Here is a 16,339-nt window from a genome sequence, read left to right on the forward strand (position 1 = left end):
AGCATCATGTAGAATGCTCCCATAGTCCAAAGGAGGGTCAAAAAAAGAAGGGTATATGTACTAATAGTTTGTGTGTGAACCTGTCCAAGCCGTCTAGAATCATGTACCCCGTCGTAATAAGACTATCCATCAGACCGTCATTAACCAGGGAGGCCAACGCCGGTTCCCGAGGAGGACTGGCCTCGCCACGACAACACACGAAGTCGTGACGAGCAGCTCTCCGCAGCGCTCGGAAGCGCACGCGGTCGCTGTTCAGCCCTTCAGGAAGGCGCAGCCGCCGCGGACATTGTCGACTCTAAAAAGAATCCATTTACAGGACAAGAGCGGCAATACCAGCGACCAGGCCGAGGCCGGAGCCGACCTTGGCGGCGGCAGCGGTGACGGTAGGAGGCTTGGTGGGGTTGACGGGGGTGTTGCCGGCAGGGGTGGTGGTAGGAACAACGGGAACAGTGCTGTTCTTGAAGCCGGTGGTGTGGACCTTGGTGATGGTGCAAGGGCAGTCTGGAGCGGCGAGTTAGTATATCTTGGTTCTTCTGTCTCTGATATCAAGGTAGGGCTGGAACATACTGGTGATGGTCAGGGTGGTGGGCTTGGTGACGGTGTAGGTGACGTTGCCCTGGGTGATCTTGGTAGGCTCGGGGCAGTAGGTGGTGTAGGCGGTCACAACCTGGGTGGTGGTGAAGGTGCCGTTGGAGGCGGCGTTGGCAGCGGCAACGAGGCCAGCGGCGGCGAGAACCTGGAACTTCATTTTGGTTGTTTGGGTTGTTTGAACGAATGCTCTACTGGGTAGATAGTGGATGCGATAAAGCAGCAAAGGCAAGTATGCACAGCGAGGGTGATGGTATGGATCGTATGTGAGGAGGGAAGGAGAGAAAGGTATCTCGCCACGGAGGGGATGGGTCAGCACATCTTTATACCAAGAAGGTGGGAAGAGGATCTCCAGCAGAACCCAGAGGCGAGCAAGGCTCCCACGGGCAGAGAGAGAGAGAGCGGGCGGCGGCGCAGAGCGCGATGGGCTGACTCGACGGAGACAAGGTTCCCCCATCCACATCCACATCGCACATCCACACCCATCGAGGCCGTCCCCATCTGGCACGATGCAGGCAACGGGACCTGATCTACACGACGGGCGTTGCTACGCAAAGAGGCCGGAGTTGGGCGGGACTAGGCCCGTCTAAGCAACTTCACTAAGACAGAACCGACAGAAATTGCCCAAGAATAGCGACGATGGCGGTGCCACTGGCGGCGGCGTACCCACAAGCCATTGCGCTTCTCGTCCTAGCTCCAGGCTGGGCTTGCCCACATCGATCCCCACCCTTCGCTTGGCCTGACCAGGCGTTGCCAGGATGATGATTTGAGCCCATTAGGGGCCAGATGATTGGTGGTGTCGGCGTGGCAGGCAGCTCTTGGAAAGCTCGTACGGAGTAAAGGTCGGCACAAACAAGCTCTGATGGTTCTGATGGTTCTGAGCATGGTTGCGGTTTGTCCGTGCGGACCGCAGCTCGTGAGCAAAGAAGCAGGTGGTGTTGTTGGTGGTCGCGGGGAGGTTGGTGGTGGTGTTGCCTTGCCTTATCGCAGCAGACGATTTAGAGTGCCATCCACACCACAGGACACCAGGAGTGGCCTGCTACTCTGGACGTCCTGCAGATACGTGAAAGCTTCTGTGCTATCAGCATGCAATTGCTGAGTCTTACGTCGCATCCATCTGACAAGCGCATACTCCCTACGGCTGGGGGGACGTCTGTGCTGGCGGTCTCCACCGTGATTTGCCAGAGGTGATAGCTCCAAGTGGTTTGATTGCCTGTTGCTCTCGGGAGATCAGCCACTGCCTTTCTCAGAGGAGCCAGCAGGGCCATGCAGGCCTACCAACGAGGCAACCCGCGGGGGAGGGAGGTCGCAATGCAGCTGTCACCGGCGCAGAGACGGGCAAAAAGACACCAATGGCAAAAAGTCAAACAGGGAAAATACGAGCTATCGATGCGGGCTAAGGGCAAAAAAGATTTTTCACGGACAAGTCAGAAGCGGCCTGATAAGCTCGCCTCGAGGGCTTTGGACAGAGTGGATATGCGCTCACTGTGATTCGCTAGCTTCCTGTGTGTTGGAGCGTTCTTGTCTGTCCTTGTCTTCCATCAGCTTCCTTTTGGGAAAGTGGGACAGCAGAAATAAATGGAGCCATTCATCATGGCTCTTGCCTCTGGTCTACCATGGGAAATTCAGAAATAAGACGGCGTTCTCTTGGCGGGCTGAGAGTTCTTGGTTCATCACCGAGCGGAGGAGGTGATAGCCTGTATCAGGCCTCGCCCGCAGCACGCAAGGGCGCCATGAAACTGCGCCAGCAAGAGGGCTGAACGCCGGCGCTTCAGAAGGCAATCTCCTTCAGGCAAGCCTTTTCAATAGTTGCCCGGTGCAATTTCCCATACAGAATCCGTCGCCATTGAGGAGCTGCTTCGAGGCGCCTCTTTGGGCGCTTGTGCGACCGACAGAAAGCAATTTCACAATAAAACCATCGTCGCGCCTCATTGACCAGGGTGCGACGTTCTGGACTCAGTATTTCCAATGTTTACACTCTGTCGCCTTGCCCGATTTTCTAGAGCCCACGTTTTTCTTTTTCCCACCGCTGACACGTCGGTCATTGCGACAGCTGAGATGCTGATGGCTGTGTGATCCAACTTTCTGACTCTGACTCCCGGGTGGCCTCCGACGGCTGATCCGATCGGTGAGTGAGCAAAGGCTTCAAATAGCATATCAAAACCCACCCAACTACCCTGGCTGTGCCTCAGATTCACGGACAGGTAAGCAGGCATGCCTTCTCAGCCAAGAGTCCCATGTCGTCTTCTTCCTAGATCTCCTCGCAAGAGCCTTGATTGGGATTCTCTGGTTGCAAAGACTGACGTCAGGCATGGCTCTTGGTCGGCCCTGAGAAGCTCTTGGCGCGGCTGTCGGGCTTTGCAAGAGTCATCGGCATGTCTATTGTCTGATCAATCGAGCGGCGAACTTGGGTGGAATCACGATAGGGACATCAGTTGATCCAATCGACCTCTGGCCCTTGCATCCGGATCAACTGGGATCTTGCAGCAGCGCAGGGGTCTCAGTGCTCGTGTGCACGGTTGCGGTACCGTTTTCCAGGAACGGATTCCAGGGCGACGGCGAACCTAACCTGGTTTATCCGTCCACTCGCGGCGTCTTAGATTCGGCCCACGCCATTGGTCGGCCTGGACGACGGCGCCAAAACACCAAGTGACGGCGCGCGAAGATTTTTTTCTTGCTCGCCCACTCCCTGACTTGACAGCTTCCAGAGGCTTCCGGGCCCCGTCCAATGTCTTGAGGCAGAGCGGCGACTTATCTTAGCTTTTTTCAGGGTCTGACACAGATCCAACTCCCAGCATTCCGGCTGCACCGGATCATGCTGACCCGACCTGCGTGTCAACATTATCGGCATGACATCGTTGCCTGCCGTCTGAAATTCCGACATCCCAATGATTTCGGGTGTTTTCCCCCCATACAATCGAATTGCAAGTACAGTATGCGCCTCACTGCGCTTTGGCCATCTAGCACATTCTGCTAGGGCCTTTAGCTGCCTTTGGCAGGCAGAGATGGTGCCTGACTTTAGGGCGATGGCAGTGGTCTTCTCGGGTACCTGACCTGGGCATGGATTCTGCGATAGCATCACTGATGAGGTGTTTTTCGGGCGCCTCAACTTTTCGGCTATTCCTGCCTAGGAAAACCTCCGTCCGTCGGACTTCAGATGTTGCCTTCTCGGCACAATTTGCTTGACAGAGTCAGGCAGACCCGCTCCAGGACCGATTACGGCTCTGCTCCTTGTCGTCATCCCTGAGGCAGATACCACTGCCTACTCTGCTCGCAAACTAGTTGTTTGTGTCCAATGACGTCGATGCATCCTCCATGCGTCCGTCTCTCATCACCACCTGCCACCCATCTCGATTTCCTCCAAGTCCCCCCCTCAGTGCCTGAGGCTACAGCTGCTAGAGCGGCGTCGATGGAAAGCAGTATTGTTTGCCTGGTTCAGTATATGCATGATGTACCGTCTGTATTCGTTGGATCATCAGGAAGTACCTGTCAACGGTCGACATGAGCAGTTGTGTGCAGCGTTTGGCAGGCGGCTCGGCCAACACTGGAGCAGGATGGATCAGGTTGGATCTCAACAGGCTTGAAAGTCCAGTGGCAGACTGCTCTGCGACAAGGAGGGATATCGTCGTTTCCAGACCTCGTTATCACGGTGACAAAAGCTGATCCGGCAGTATGAACACATGCAAGTGCATGAAGTCGGACGCAGTTACGGCATCTGATCGTAGCTGCGTCTGACCAGAGTTTCGTTCGTTGACCAAGCCCGTCTTCACTTGTGCTGCAGAGTTACTGCAGAGGGGCCTTTGTCTCCATCCTTTCAAACATTTCCTGCTGCTCGTGGTGGTTCTTCCTCGACATTGCGTCCTTTCAGAGTTGATGCTCAGGTGGTTACGGTTGTTTGCACCCTTTTCTTCGAACAACGAACTCGGTCACAGTGATTCCGCCTCCGAGAGTCAATCGTTTCCCAGGGTGCAGCGCATGTACCAATAGTCTCTGTGGCGGCCAACAGTCATCGCGAGTGGTGGCTCGCCTCCTCTTCGTGGAAGAGCATAACCGGGACCGATGGTTCCTGGTGGCTGTGAAAGTTCCTCCCGACCCAAATCGATTAGTCTACCCAGAACTTCACAGTCTCTTTGGTGCAGAGATGTATTCTCTTGTATCTCTCTCAGGCGTGTCCTTTTAGTAGAAGGACCAGGGTTCGAGTGAAAACTCTTCAGACACCACTATCTCTGGTCGGTCTACGTTCCTGAGGTATCGACACAGGTCAAGTCTCCAATCTACCCTGACATCCAAGGCATCCTTGGGATCTCGGAGCTCTGATGTGGTATTGCTCGGTCGAATTATTGCTGCAGAGCTGGCAAAAGCTACATCGGACCTGAAGATAAGACTTCCAGTTTTGGAGTTCTAGACTCCCACAACGCGGGGCTGATTGGCTACGCTGGGCGTAGCAGCGAGAGAGCTTCAGAAGGCGAACATGAGGCATTTACCAGGTACTTGCTGTACTGGGCGACATCTGGAGCACAGTAAGTACCTCGTGGGCAACCAGGCCCGTCGATCCACAATAAGTTTTGCCTGAGGAGAGACTGGATGTTCTGGAAACACTGGCTTGTCAACAATTGGGCTGTCATAGGTATCCTTGTCCGGCTGTACCAGCGGAATCTGCAAGAACAGAGGCAGATGTTCTAGGTCACCGAAGCACACCCACGTCTGACTTGTCGTTGTGCATTAGCTTGGGCGCGGCGTTGGGGCCTCCGGCCTCGAGAACCAGACTGGGTTGCGCCGCACTGTGCTGTAGCACCAGTCTGCTCGATAGGAAGATGTTGGTCGGCAATGGTGAAGACAGCTTTTGCGACTCAGTCAGACGCACGGCTCTCCTCTCCCTTACCTAATTGACAACCATCAGAGTTTTCACCCGGTTTGTTTCAACTGTTCAGTCCAGACCATGCATTGCACATATGAGCCTACCTCGGTAGCATCCAGAGTCTTGCGCGTCAAGTTCTGCCTTGTTTGCGTCGGCTCTTTCGAGTCAATGAATGCTTGCAGCCATCAAACAACCCCGATCAGAGCCTTTTCTTCAAGGCCCAGAAAAAAACCCTTCTAGACCTCCCCACCTCCCACAATGTTTCCACACCATGGACAACGCCAAAGGCGATTAACAATCACAACGGCTGCCAATGATTGTTTGGCAGCGGCGATAGATCGAGTCTAGAGAGGAGCCGGCGTGTCCTGGACCCTCGACACAGCCTACCTCGGCGTTGAGGGGTTTCGATTTCGGCTCTCGTCGTCGAAGGTACTTCTTCACTTGACACTTGTTGGCCTGGGATTCCAGGCCCAAGGGTCAATATTGTACCAAGTCTTATGCGCCCATGCTGTTTGGGGTTTGGGTGATAGCTACTACCCCTCTTGCTTGTTTCTCGCTTGCGTCTTCGCGCATGTTAGGTACATGTATTTACATTATCTCCATGGAAAACTGCCACCAGATACGACAGGTACAAACTTGTTGCCTCGCTCGACCTTGGGAGACGGGCCTTACCGCCTGCGCAGCCCGACAGGCCTGCATCTCTCTTCTTTTTGAGTTCGTGCTTGCTGCTGTCACGCGTGAAGGGTGTGCGTGTCAGGAATACGCCACGTGTAAGCACGCGCGCGCACACCGGTCGTGTGCTGGTTGTTCTACATTTCAGCGCGCTATTTACGTGGGTTGGTGGTGTCCAACCGATCTTGGGCTTGCCCGGGGAGGGGGGGGGAGACAGGCTCGACAGGGTGAGGGGTTTGGCTGGCCGGTACCAGTCTTGGCGCCTGCAGCTCAGCCTTGGTCCAACGGGAGACGGGGGTTTCTGCCGGTCGGCCCCTGAGCCGATCCCCTCGAGGGGCTTTCGAATCCCGCCACCTTACTGGGCCGGGACACCAGCCAAGTGGGCTCGGTGGGCGCGGTGGGCCTCTCGCGCACATGGTGCATGTCAGGTACCAGGAACAGATCCAAACACCCAGCCAATGGCCGTCCAGAAGCGCCTCCCGGCCGAACTTGCAAAAACTTCGATCCGGCTAGCGCCTGGTGGGTAGCGGCCGACTCCTGTTTTTTTCCCAGAGCGCTCTCGCTGGTCGAAACAGGGGCCCCCTACCTAGGCCTTTCTTCCTTTCTTAGAGCACTCCGACGCCAAAAAGTGACCCTGTCGGGGCACACAAGACGTACCTCTGGGTACCGCCCGGCGCCATGGAGCGGTCCACTCCCGATCCAGGGACGCAGAGACACCTACCGGTAGGTCGACCAGGCCCCTTGTCCCACCCACCACCACCGACCTTTCAAGTTCTTCACACTGCTGACCGGGTCACATTTATCCTGCATGTACATCTGCACTGTCAGCATCCATAGAGAGTTAATAACAGCATGACAGATGGGCACGAGAAGAAGCTCTCTGGAAGCTCACGCGGGAGCCGGGGAAAAAGGCGTCTCGGTCAGAAGAACCGGCTCCCCCAAGGCAGACGTCACCGGATGTCCGCCAGCATTCCAATGTGAGTTTGCTTCGGGGAGGCTGCGCAGCTGCAATTGTACGAGGTCTACTAGGTAGGTAGGGGACCCGGGTCTCGTTTCATGTCGTCGAGTCAGTGGGAGGAATGCGGGAGCTACCAACCACGAGGAGGACGCGGTGCACAGTGCTTGGCTCGCAACCCTCCACCGTCGGGAATGCTTTCACACCACCATGTGGACCAACACCACGACGTTCGTCCACAACACCTGCAGGTGAAGTGGATGCGTCGACCCACCGCGGCAGCGTCCCTTGGACAAAGCCTTCTTTCTTGTCAGAAACACCCTCCGCGCGTTCATGGATGGGCACTCCTCCCAGATCGACTTATAAAAGGAGCAGACGAGTCCCGCACTTGGGGATCTCGAGCATTCCTCAACCTTCCTTTCCAGCCCTGCTCAGACACGGTGATCGTTTTTCGTCCTTCGACAATAAACCACATTCCTTGCTTCATCGCAAAGTCCATCGCTCCTTGTAGACTTTGTTGATCAAAGACACAACCAGCTACTATCCTTTCCAACAAGACTTGACGTCAAAAGCAACCACACACTTCGCACCACGCGACAGATACATATCTACAAGCCACCCGGCCACATTCAAGACATTCTCGTGATCCCACGAAACCCAAACCGCTCTCAAGCACACCTGAGAAAACTTACCAACCTTGACGGTTTCTGATATATCGACGCAAGCTATTCCAAAAATGCAGTACTTCAAGATCGCCTCTCTCCTGGCTGCGGCCATCGCCTCTGTCCAGGCCACCAACATCGTCACCCTCAAGTCCCTGGACGACGTTGACCGCACGGTCTACTTCACCCCCAGCGCCGGCCACGCCGAGATCGCCGCGGTCCAGGTCGCCGCGGGCCAGTCGGTCGACGTCGAGATCCCCTTCCAGTGGATCGGCAACTGGCACGGCGTGCAGAAGGGCCAGGCCAACGTGCCCGGCATGCTCGGCGAGGTCACCTTTGACGGCTGGGGCGGCAAGAACTACTTTGACGTGTCGGCCATCGTCAACCCCAACGACAAGGACAACGTCTCGGAGATGTACCCGGCCGGCCAGCCCAACACGCCCACCTCGGGCTGCAAGAACTTCCCCTGCGACAACGCCTACTACGTCTGGGACGACGTCCAGACCCGCGTCACCACCCAGAGCCACCTCATCTGCACCCTGCACAAGAACGGCTACGCCAAGCGCGACGCCGACGAGGTCTCGGAGGAGAAGCTCTCCCGCGACTTCGTCCTGGGCAAGAAATAAGCTGGCTCTCTCTCGCTGCCAACTTGTTCCTTTTGGGGTTCCTGGAGTCCCGTTGGGGGTCCCGATGCAAGCAGTGTGTGGAGGCGGAGCCGAACGCATGCCAAAGCGCGGGCAGTTACGAGTTTTATGACATCCCTATCAAACACCTTTTCACTTCTCTGGGCGGGGATTTTTGGCGAAGACCAATTTTTTAGAAGAAAGATACCCAATTCTCAAACCCCTCTCGTACGCGAGGGAGGGAGAGAAGTCCAAAGAGGCTGGTTCTCACGAAAACCCTCTTTTGTCTTTCACCCAACTCGAGCCTTCCAGCAAGGCCATGACTTGTTCTTTTTTTTTGGTTTTTAGACTTGGGAAACAACGACAACAAGGCGACAATGGGGATATGAGCACATAGCAACCACACAAAACAACGGCCACGGTTGAAGGCGTTTCTTGGGGCTTTGAATCAAACAGACCCGTGTTTCGGTTTTCCCGTCCCAGCTGAGGTTTTTCTGTTTCCCTCCTTTGTCTGCACAGATAAAGCTGAAAACGAAAACAGCCGGCTCTGGGATGGTTACACTTGGGGGCGGGGGCTGGCATTCACTTCAAAAAAAGACTTTACAAAACTTCATGACACTCGTTATACATGAAACTTTTGGATTTTTATACTTCTTTGCTGTATATATTTAGAGAGAAAAGAGGGTTTAGGTTTGATGTTTCGCATCGCCTCTTCTTTTTCGACCTTTGTTGGCTTTTCTTTTGGGAGAGAGAGAACAATAGACGGACATCCATGAACGAAACCCTTTTGTCTTTGGTGAAACCAGAAGTGTTCAGCGCGCGCGCGTAAGACTGGCCTCGCTCTTTCTTTTCTTTTTCCTACCCTACCCATGACCAGCTGGCGCTCAGCTTGTGCGAGGATCGAGGATCGAGATGCGCTGCATACGAGCTACGAGAAGCCCCCCCGGACGGACTCCAGGTACCTACCTGACCCAAGCAATAGGAATTATCCTCCCCTCTCTCGACTTTTTGTGTAGCGCATGTTTTACCTACCCAAAGGACGTGAGCGGAGTCGGGAACGGGGGGAGAGAACGAAATGGTTCTGGGCCTTTGAGAGGATCCATCCATCTGAGAGAGTTGAAAGTGCACTTTGCCCTCTCTCGCACGGTGTATTCAATAGTCCATTATTGGCTGGGTTCAAGTTGTTCTTGAGGGATGTACACTACTTGACCCGTTCCTGTACAGTGGGACCCTCCCTTCCCTGCACCCAATCGGCGCCATCTCGCAGATCCGGCTCCTTTTACCTGATCTTCCAAGTGGACTCTGTTTTTTTTTGTAAACCCCCTGCATGCGTCGCCCACCAACAGATGTCGCCTCGGGTACCTGAAAGTCTGTGCCTGATTTTGTGGCGCTTGTGTGCCTGGCCCCGAGCAGAGACACTGGGTAAGGCAAGGTACCTGTTGTACGGAGAGAGGCACCCGCGGTACCTAGCTTTTCCGGATGGACGAACGACAGCAGCCACCTCGGTCGGGAGTTTCTCTCGGAACCCAAGCCCAGCTTTCCAGGGACCTGCGTGTCAAGTGCAGGGGCGAGTTGGCGGGCGTGGTAGGTACCTTTCAGCTGTCCAGGCCCCCCCGAGTCGGCGCAGGAGGTACTGTTTGCGTAAGCCATTGTCCCCCCCCCTGGCCTTGTTTCGTGTTTCTTTGTCGGCCAGTTCCTTTCACATGTCTCTCGCCGTCTCCAAGTACAACTCTCTGGAGACCAGGCAGGCAGTCTGTGAGCCGGAAAGGGGGACAAAGGGAAAACAGACTAAGCGTGCAAGTTGCTGCAGCTGTAGCTGCTACCTAGGTAGGTCCAACACATAGGACGTACGCAGGCACCGGTGGGGAGGTGATCGGCGTGCTGTGGTCCACGGCATGGAGTCTTTTCGCCTTGTTTCTGTGTGGCTATTCCATCATTGTCTCCTCGCTTTTTCTGGATCTCTCTCTGTTGTGTACAAACATGGTTTAGCATGGTGCTTTGCTCAAAAGCAGGCTTTGTTGGTCTTCCAAACAATGGAAGGAGAATTCACGGACGAATCGATCCGCTCCCGCTAGTCAGTTGCTCAGTAGGTAAGATCCTTTGTTTTGATGATCTTTTCCCGTTGGTTCGGCACACAAAGGACTAGCAAAGTCGAGGCCGTTTGTTTGCCGGAACAAAGCTGCCAACTTGCACGCATCATATTTGTGGAGTGTGTGTGTGTGTGTAAGCCAGCTTACCTTGGACCGCCTGCAAGTCCATCCATCAGTCAATCAAATCAACCATAACAAGAGATGGTGCTGATCCGTCTTCGATGACGAACTATTTGTACATGGGGGAACATCAACTGCCACAAGACCAAGTACCCCGAAGTTGCGTCCACTTTGGGGTGTTCGTGATCAATTCATTCAATTGGAATTGGAATTGGGGGGGGGGGCATCGGTATCATCTCCCATACTCAAGGTAAGGTCGAGAGAACAAACAACGGCCTGCATATTACCAACCACACACACACACACATCTTAGTCGTCAGTGCCGGGCTTTGCAGGGTCTCGGGCAACCGGGAGCGGCAACACTTGAGTACAGTAGAGAAGGCATTCAAGCCCTCAGTGCACAAGCAACTGGACATTGATGCAGTCACGCCCACAATCAGTGGACTCTATCAGTCACGAAAAGAGAAGAACGAGAAGAGAAAGAAGGCAAGTCTTGTCGACACATGCAAAGCCAGAGACTCTCTACTTGCCCGACTGGCAGACTTGATCGTGCCACAGACACATGTTGCAGCGCCCGAGTTCCATAGCTTGTCTGTTTCGTCTGTCGTACCTCTCGGCCAGCGCAATCCAGAAGAGAAAGCCGGCGCCTCGGTCCGTTGTGCAGCTACATTGCATATGTGCACCTCGTCAAACACATGTTAATTCTTCTTCTTTCCCGTCCTTCGCTTGCGGGGAAAGTCAGGCTAGTCGTGCATAAGGCAACCTTGCAGGAGCCAGTTCAATCCGAGTTGGTGCTGTCGGTTTCTTTGGATTGATTGCTTCGCTAAAGGAAACAAATGCATGTTGTTGTATGCAAACCCCCAACCCGACCCGACCGACCTACGTAGGTACCAACTACCAAGTAAGTCAGCAAACTAGGTACAGCTCCCTTACCTAGGTAGTTATCCCTTTCCGATCGGCATCTCGCCAAAGGTGTCGATACTACCGCAGCGTGCCATCCCGCAAAACGCAACGGCGCAAAATGCAAGTCGGTGCCGGCGCAGGGTCTGAAACAGCCCGACTCCTGCATGGACGCATGTCATGTCCTATCGCCGCATACCTAGTTCACATGCAGAGTTGAAATGAACTAGAGAACCAGACACACGTGAAAGCCGTTTTTTCCCTTTTTTCTCGATGACGGCGGGAGGCGCCGGTGCATCGGAACTCGGGCGTTCCCCCCTCTAGAATGTACTTTCGTAGCCTTGTCCGCCAAGCAACATGGCTAAAAAGTGGCAGAATAAGCCACCAGACATACAGATGTGCGCCCGACCCGGGAATGCAAGTAAACGGCGCGGATCTTGGCAAACACGAGGGGGTTTACGGGGGAGAGGAAGACGCATACTCTGGTCGGATTGGGCAAAGAGGCAGCAGGATGGCAAACAAGAATGTGTTTCGGGTTATGCCGTGCGCCTCTCGATTCATGCAGAATCTTCTTTAATATCAAAAGACGCCGTAGAACATCCCGGGCTGCCGTCCTTCGTTCATGCGGCAAAACTTGCCCTCACACACCCGCGCGGTGTAGAAAGAGGCAGAAGAGGCACATCGGACTCGTCGGGTGCGTTCATCTACACGCCGTGACTCAGTCAGTTTTCGGGATTTCTTCTAGAAAAAAAAATTGGACGCGGTACGTAAATTGGGGGTCTCATATCACTACATGCTTATATGCCTTTGTGCTTTGTACATCGTATCACTGGTTAAAGAGTAAAAAGAAAGAAAACCGGGGGGGTCCCTGATCACCATCCAGGCACCACTGTCACGGCTTGTGGCTTACACCCGGTTCTGCAGATTACACCCGACTTATGCTGCGAAATATCAGCCGTCCTTGGGGGTATCCGTAGCTTCCCCCTTCTCTTCCTCCTTGGTCTCGTCGGGAGTAGTTGTAGTCTCCGCCGGCGCCTGGTCGCCCTCTCCGGACGGCCTAGCGGAACCAGCAGGCGAGGCCGCCGGAGACTCCTTTGCAGCGGGAGCGGGAGCGGGATCAGGAGCAGGAGCAGGAGCCACGATCTCCCTGCTATTGATGATGGTCTTGAGATAGTCGCCGGTGTCCCCGAACCCATCCACTTTGCCCAGCTTGGAGATAAAGAAATCGACGTCCTGCAACATGCTACATCGGACACAGTTAGCCGCTGGATAGTTCCCCGGGTGTATGAAGAGGGTCGGGATACGTACCTTTGTCGGCCAGCCTCGGTATCGACTTCAGCAGTCTGAAACGCCTTGCCAAATTGCTCCTTGTAGCTGTTGAAGACGGGGACCATGATCATGAGCACCCTGTGCTCAGGGAGCGTCTTGGTCAAGTTGCGCTGCAGCATAGACGTCTCCTTGACCAGCGTGTTCATGTACGGGTGCGCTGCTGGTTCGGGCTTGTCCCAAGTGATCGTCTTCATAGCCTTGCTGTGCGCAACGGCCCGGCCGCTCATGATCTCGACCAGCTTGTCGTAGATGTTGTTCTGGTGCTCTTGGTAACCGCGCTTGACCTTATCAAACTCGCCCATCAAGTTCGCGACCGGCGGCCCGGCGCCGGCGTGCCGCCGAGCCAGTTCGCGAATGTGCGGGACCAGCGTAACGATGAAGCCAAGTGCTTGCGACGCAAGCGCCAGGTGTTTCGTGGTGATGTTTCTGAGCCCGGCTGAACGGGTGGCTCCCGCCCCGAGGATGAGCTGCGTACACCGAGAGTTGAAGAGCTGCAGGTAGGATATCAACGACACGGAGATGTCTGGCGTCATGGATGGCATGGAGACCATCAAACGCAAGAACTGCGACAGCCCATCCAGACACAGGATGGCCGAGTTGGGAAGAAGGAAAGTCTCTTCTTCGATGACCGCGCCACGTGCCTTGGCCTTGGCCGTCCCATTCGGTTGGGCTGGGTCATCAGGCTCGTCATTCTCGTCGTTCTCGTCGTTGCCAGAGTCCACATCCGAATACGGTATCCAAACCTTTGTGCCGTCCGACCATGTCTCATCGTCTTTGGTGCTTGACTTCAAGACGCGGCCAAGCAGCTCGGTATGCTTCTCGTCAAAGTCCTTTGCGTCCCACTGATCAGACTCCATGCCTTGCGCAAGCTTCTGCTTTTCAGTGTCACCATGCTGTTGAACGAAGCCCCTTATGTGGCCGTTAACAACGTTCTTGAGGGTTGTGCCGCTTCGTCCGGAAATGGCCTCGCATTCATTGGCAAAATGAAGGTTGAGCGTGAAGTACCGAAGGAACCAGATCAAGGACAGATGAGTGCTCTGCTCGGCTCGTGCGCGCAGGAGGCGGACAACCCTGTCCTGTGCGACGTCGACAGCCTGGCCGACAAGGTTGGACAGATCTAGAGCTTTGTGCAACTCTTCTTGTGCCTCAATCGCAGCTATCGACATCCTCCGGCCTCCGGGGCTGATAGGCGGGGAGCGAATTTGCGGCGACCTCAGGCCCTCTGGTTCAGAGTCCTCGCCAATGGAGCTCGCGACGTCCAGCAACACTTTTGCCTGCGTGGAGAGTCGTCGCAGCGTTTCAGTGACACCTATGTACACCTTGACAAGTAGCTCTTCGGCGTCTTCGGGCTCAAGAGCCCTAAGGTTTCTCGCAAGAATGGAGCCTTTGTCCTGTTGGCTTCGTTGCCCCCTGCCAGTAGTTGACGAGGACATCATTGACTCATTATCGTCGTCATTCGAGCTCGGGAGAGGCCGCTTGATCAGGTTTCGGATTTCCCGCAAGAGAGATTCTCGATAAGAAACAGTAGCTTGTCCGAGATACCTTGACCTGTGTAAACCGTGCAAAATAGGCGTGAGTTCGGAACGGAGATCATCGGTAGCCGTCAGATACGAAGGGAACGTGGACGGCTCTCGCGCGTGTCCCCCTCTGGCCCGCAAAGACGCGCTGCTCCAGCGCATGAGAACTTCTCGAGACGACACATTATCAACATGGCGACGAACATCAGCCATGAGGGCCGTTACAAGTTTCGCCTCATATGCCTTGCCGACCCGGAAACGAAGCGTCTCGATATCCTCATTAACACCCTGCAGAGCTGTCGCCCCTCTCAGATCTCGGACTCGAGGTCTTTGAAGGGTCTTCTGGCCTAAGACCACTGGCGCGTCAACTTCGCCAGCAATAAGCCGTTCTAGCGAGTCGACATCATCAAGTGCCTTTTCCAGTTCGCCTTCGTCGACCAAGGACTCGCAAACGGCCACTTTCTCAATGATAGCTCGGAGCTGCAGGATGGCGTCATGCAATTGTTGAAGATTCTCACGTTTCCGCCTTCGCTGTACAATGTCCAGCCCACGTGTCGCAATCTCGTCGTCAAGGTTCTCAAGTTCTGTTCTCAAGGCCCTGATCTTTTCTACTGACTCGGCAGCTTCCGTGTGGAGTTCTTTCAGGGACCCAAGAGCTGTAAAAAAGGTGGATGATGCGGTGGAGATGGATGAGATCAGGTGCATTTCCACCGTGTCCATGTACCATGACAGCTTCTCTTGAAGAATAGCGTTGGTAGCAAGTGCCTTCCTCGGCGCAGTCGCCCTCCCATTGGCAGCCTGCTTCTCTTCGGTGCTTCCCGGCGTGGGCCGAACCACTTCGGACCGCTCACTGACGATATCAAATGTGCGGGGGTTCTCAAGGTGGAAGTCGTCATCAAAATAGACGTTGGGGATGGTTGACAGTGGTGGGGGTCCTTGTGTTGTCTTCCTTATGAAGCTCGAACTCGATCTCCGCAGCGGACCAGGCATCTCCAAAGCAGACAGCGAAGAGATGGACGAGATGGACGCCTTTCTTGTCGACGATGGCCTTCGGCCTGGCTTGAGATGCCCGTCATCTAGCAAGTCTGCCACGTCCTCGGGCTTGCTGCCTCGTCGTTGAGAACCATCCGTACTCTCCTCGTCGTTCTCTTTCGCTCTCCGTAACTGCTCATACAGGGCTCCAACCTGGGTGAGGTAGGGTGCGAACTCGGCGGCCTCGACATGGGGTATATTGGTCAGCGCGACCGGAGGAATGTCTTTTGCCGTCGGCGGCTTGTGCGCGCTTGAGGCAGGGGCCGAGGTATGAGGGAGCAGGCCGGTGCGTACAATCGGTGGTTGGAGGAGTGTCGAGATGGCATTCTGCCCTGATTCCAGCACGGCACTTGCCCAGCTTCCTGGCACCGTGTCCAGTGATCCTCCGATAGAGTGGATGCTGCTAGCGACCGACTCCCTCCGCTGCCGTGGGAAGCCCGTTGCGGAGCCCTGCCGATGGAATGGGAAGTCGGACCGGTGCGTGTGCGGCGTCATCGGGGACAGACTGTCGACAGACTTGCGGCCATCGGGGTTTGCGAACATGGTGCCCAAGCCTGTCGCAACTTCGTCATGCCAATCTCCAAACTACCTCCTCCTCCTCACCACAACCTCCTGGCTTATAAAGTACCCGAATCGCGAGCGCAGCTGTCAGCGCACCATAGAGCTACCGAGCGGGCATCCCCAGGGGACAAAGCAATTGATCCAATGGCTTCTCGTCGCAACAGAATGTTTCTTTGGAGTGGATAGCAACCCTCTCTGTGCCCTAATATGTCGTAATAGTAAATTTTACTAATCCGTTGTGTTGCGTCGTTTCAGAGCTCGTCTTTGATTCGTACTCTCCAGACCTCATCCTCCATGTGTGAGCACGGGTACCTACCCTTACGTATCATCAACAGCTTGGAGCGATAATCCGTGGTTCAACCGATTGGCTGTCGGGAAGTTCACGTGCTGATAAGATTAGCTGTCCCAAAAGAGAAAGGCCCCAGGACTAAT

At 55.0% G+C, this 16,339-nt stretch overlaps 3 protein-coding genes across 3 annotated transcripts; 1 reads left to right on the plus strand and 2 right to left on the minus strand.

Annotated features, from left to right (window-relative positions):
* Positions 1-310: 310 nt before the first annotated feature.
* E0L32_008083 (uncharacterized protein) lies at positions 311-748 on the minus strand (the record flags this gene model as incomplete). Its single annotated transcript, XM_031142899.1, has 2 exons — positions 311-501; positions 568-748. 2 exons carry the CDS (start codon positions 746-748, stop codon positions 311-313), a joined length of 372 nt encoding a protein of 123 aa, XP_030992588.1.
* Positions 749-7,809: 7,061 nt separating this feature from the next.
* E0L32_008084 (uncharacterized protein) lies at positions 7,810-8,361 on the plus strand (the record flags this gene model as incomplete). The annotated part of the gene is made up of 1 exon (XM_031142900.1): positions 7,810-8,361. The coding sequence occupies one exon, from the start codon at positions 7,810-7,812 to the stop codon at positions 8,359-8,361; it is 552 nt and encodes a 183-aa protein (XP_030992589.1).
* A 4,058-nt stretch (positions 8,362-12,419) lies between these two features.
* E0L32_008085 (uncharacterized protein) lies at positions 12,420-15,889 on the minus strand (the record flags this gene model as incomplete). Its single annotated transcript, XM_031142901.1, has 2 exons — positions 12,420-12,711; positions 12,777-15,889. 2 exons carry the CDS (start codon positions 15,887-15,889, stop codon positions 12,420-12,422), a joined length of 3,405 nt encoding a protein of 1,134 aa, XP_030992590.1.
* Between the last annotated feature and the right edge of the window lie 450 nt (positions 15,890-16,339).

This window comes from Thyridium curvatum (assembly GCF_004353045.1).
Source record: "Thyridium curvatum strain D216 chromosome Unknown NODE_52_length_296666_cov_86.205578, whole genome shotgun sequence".
NCBI classification, from domain to species: Eukaryota; Fungi; Ascomycota; class Sordariomycetes; order Thyridiales; family Thyridiaceae; genus Thyridium; species Thyridium curvatum.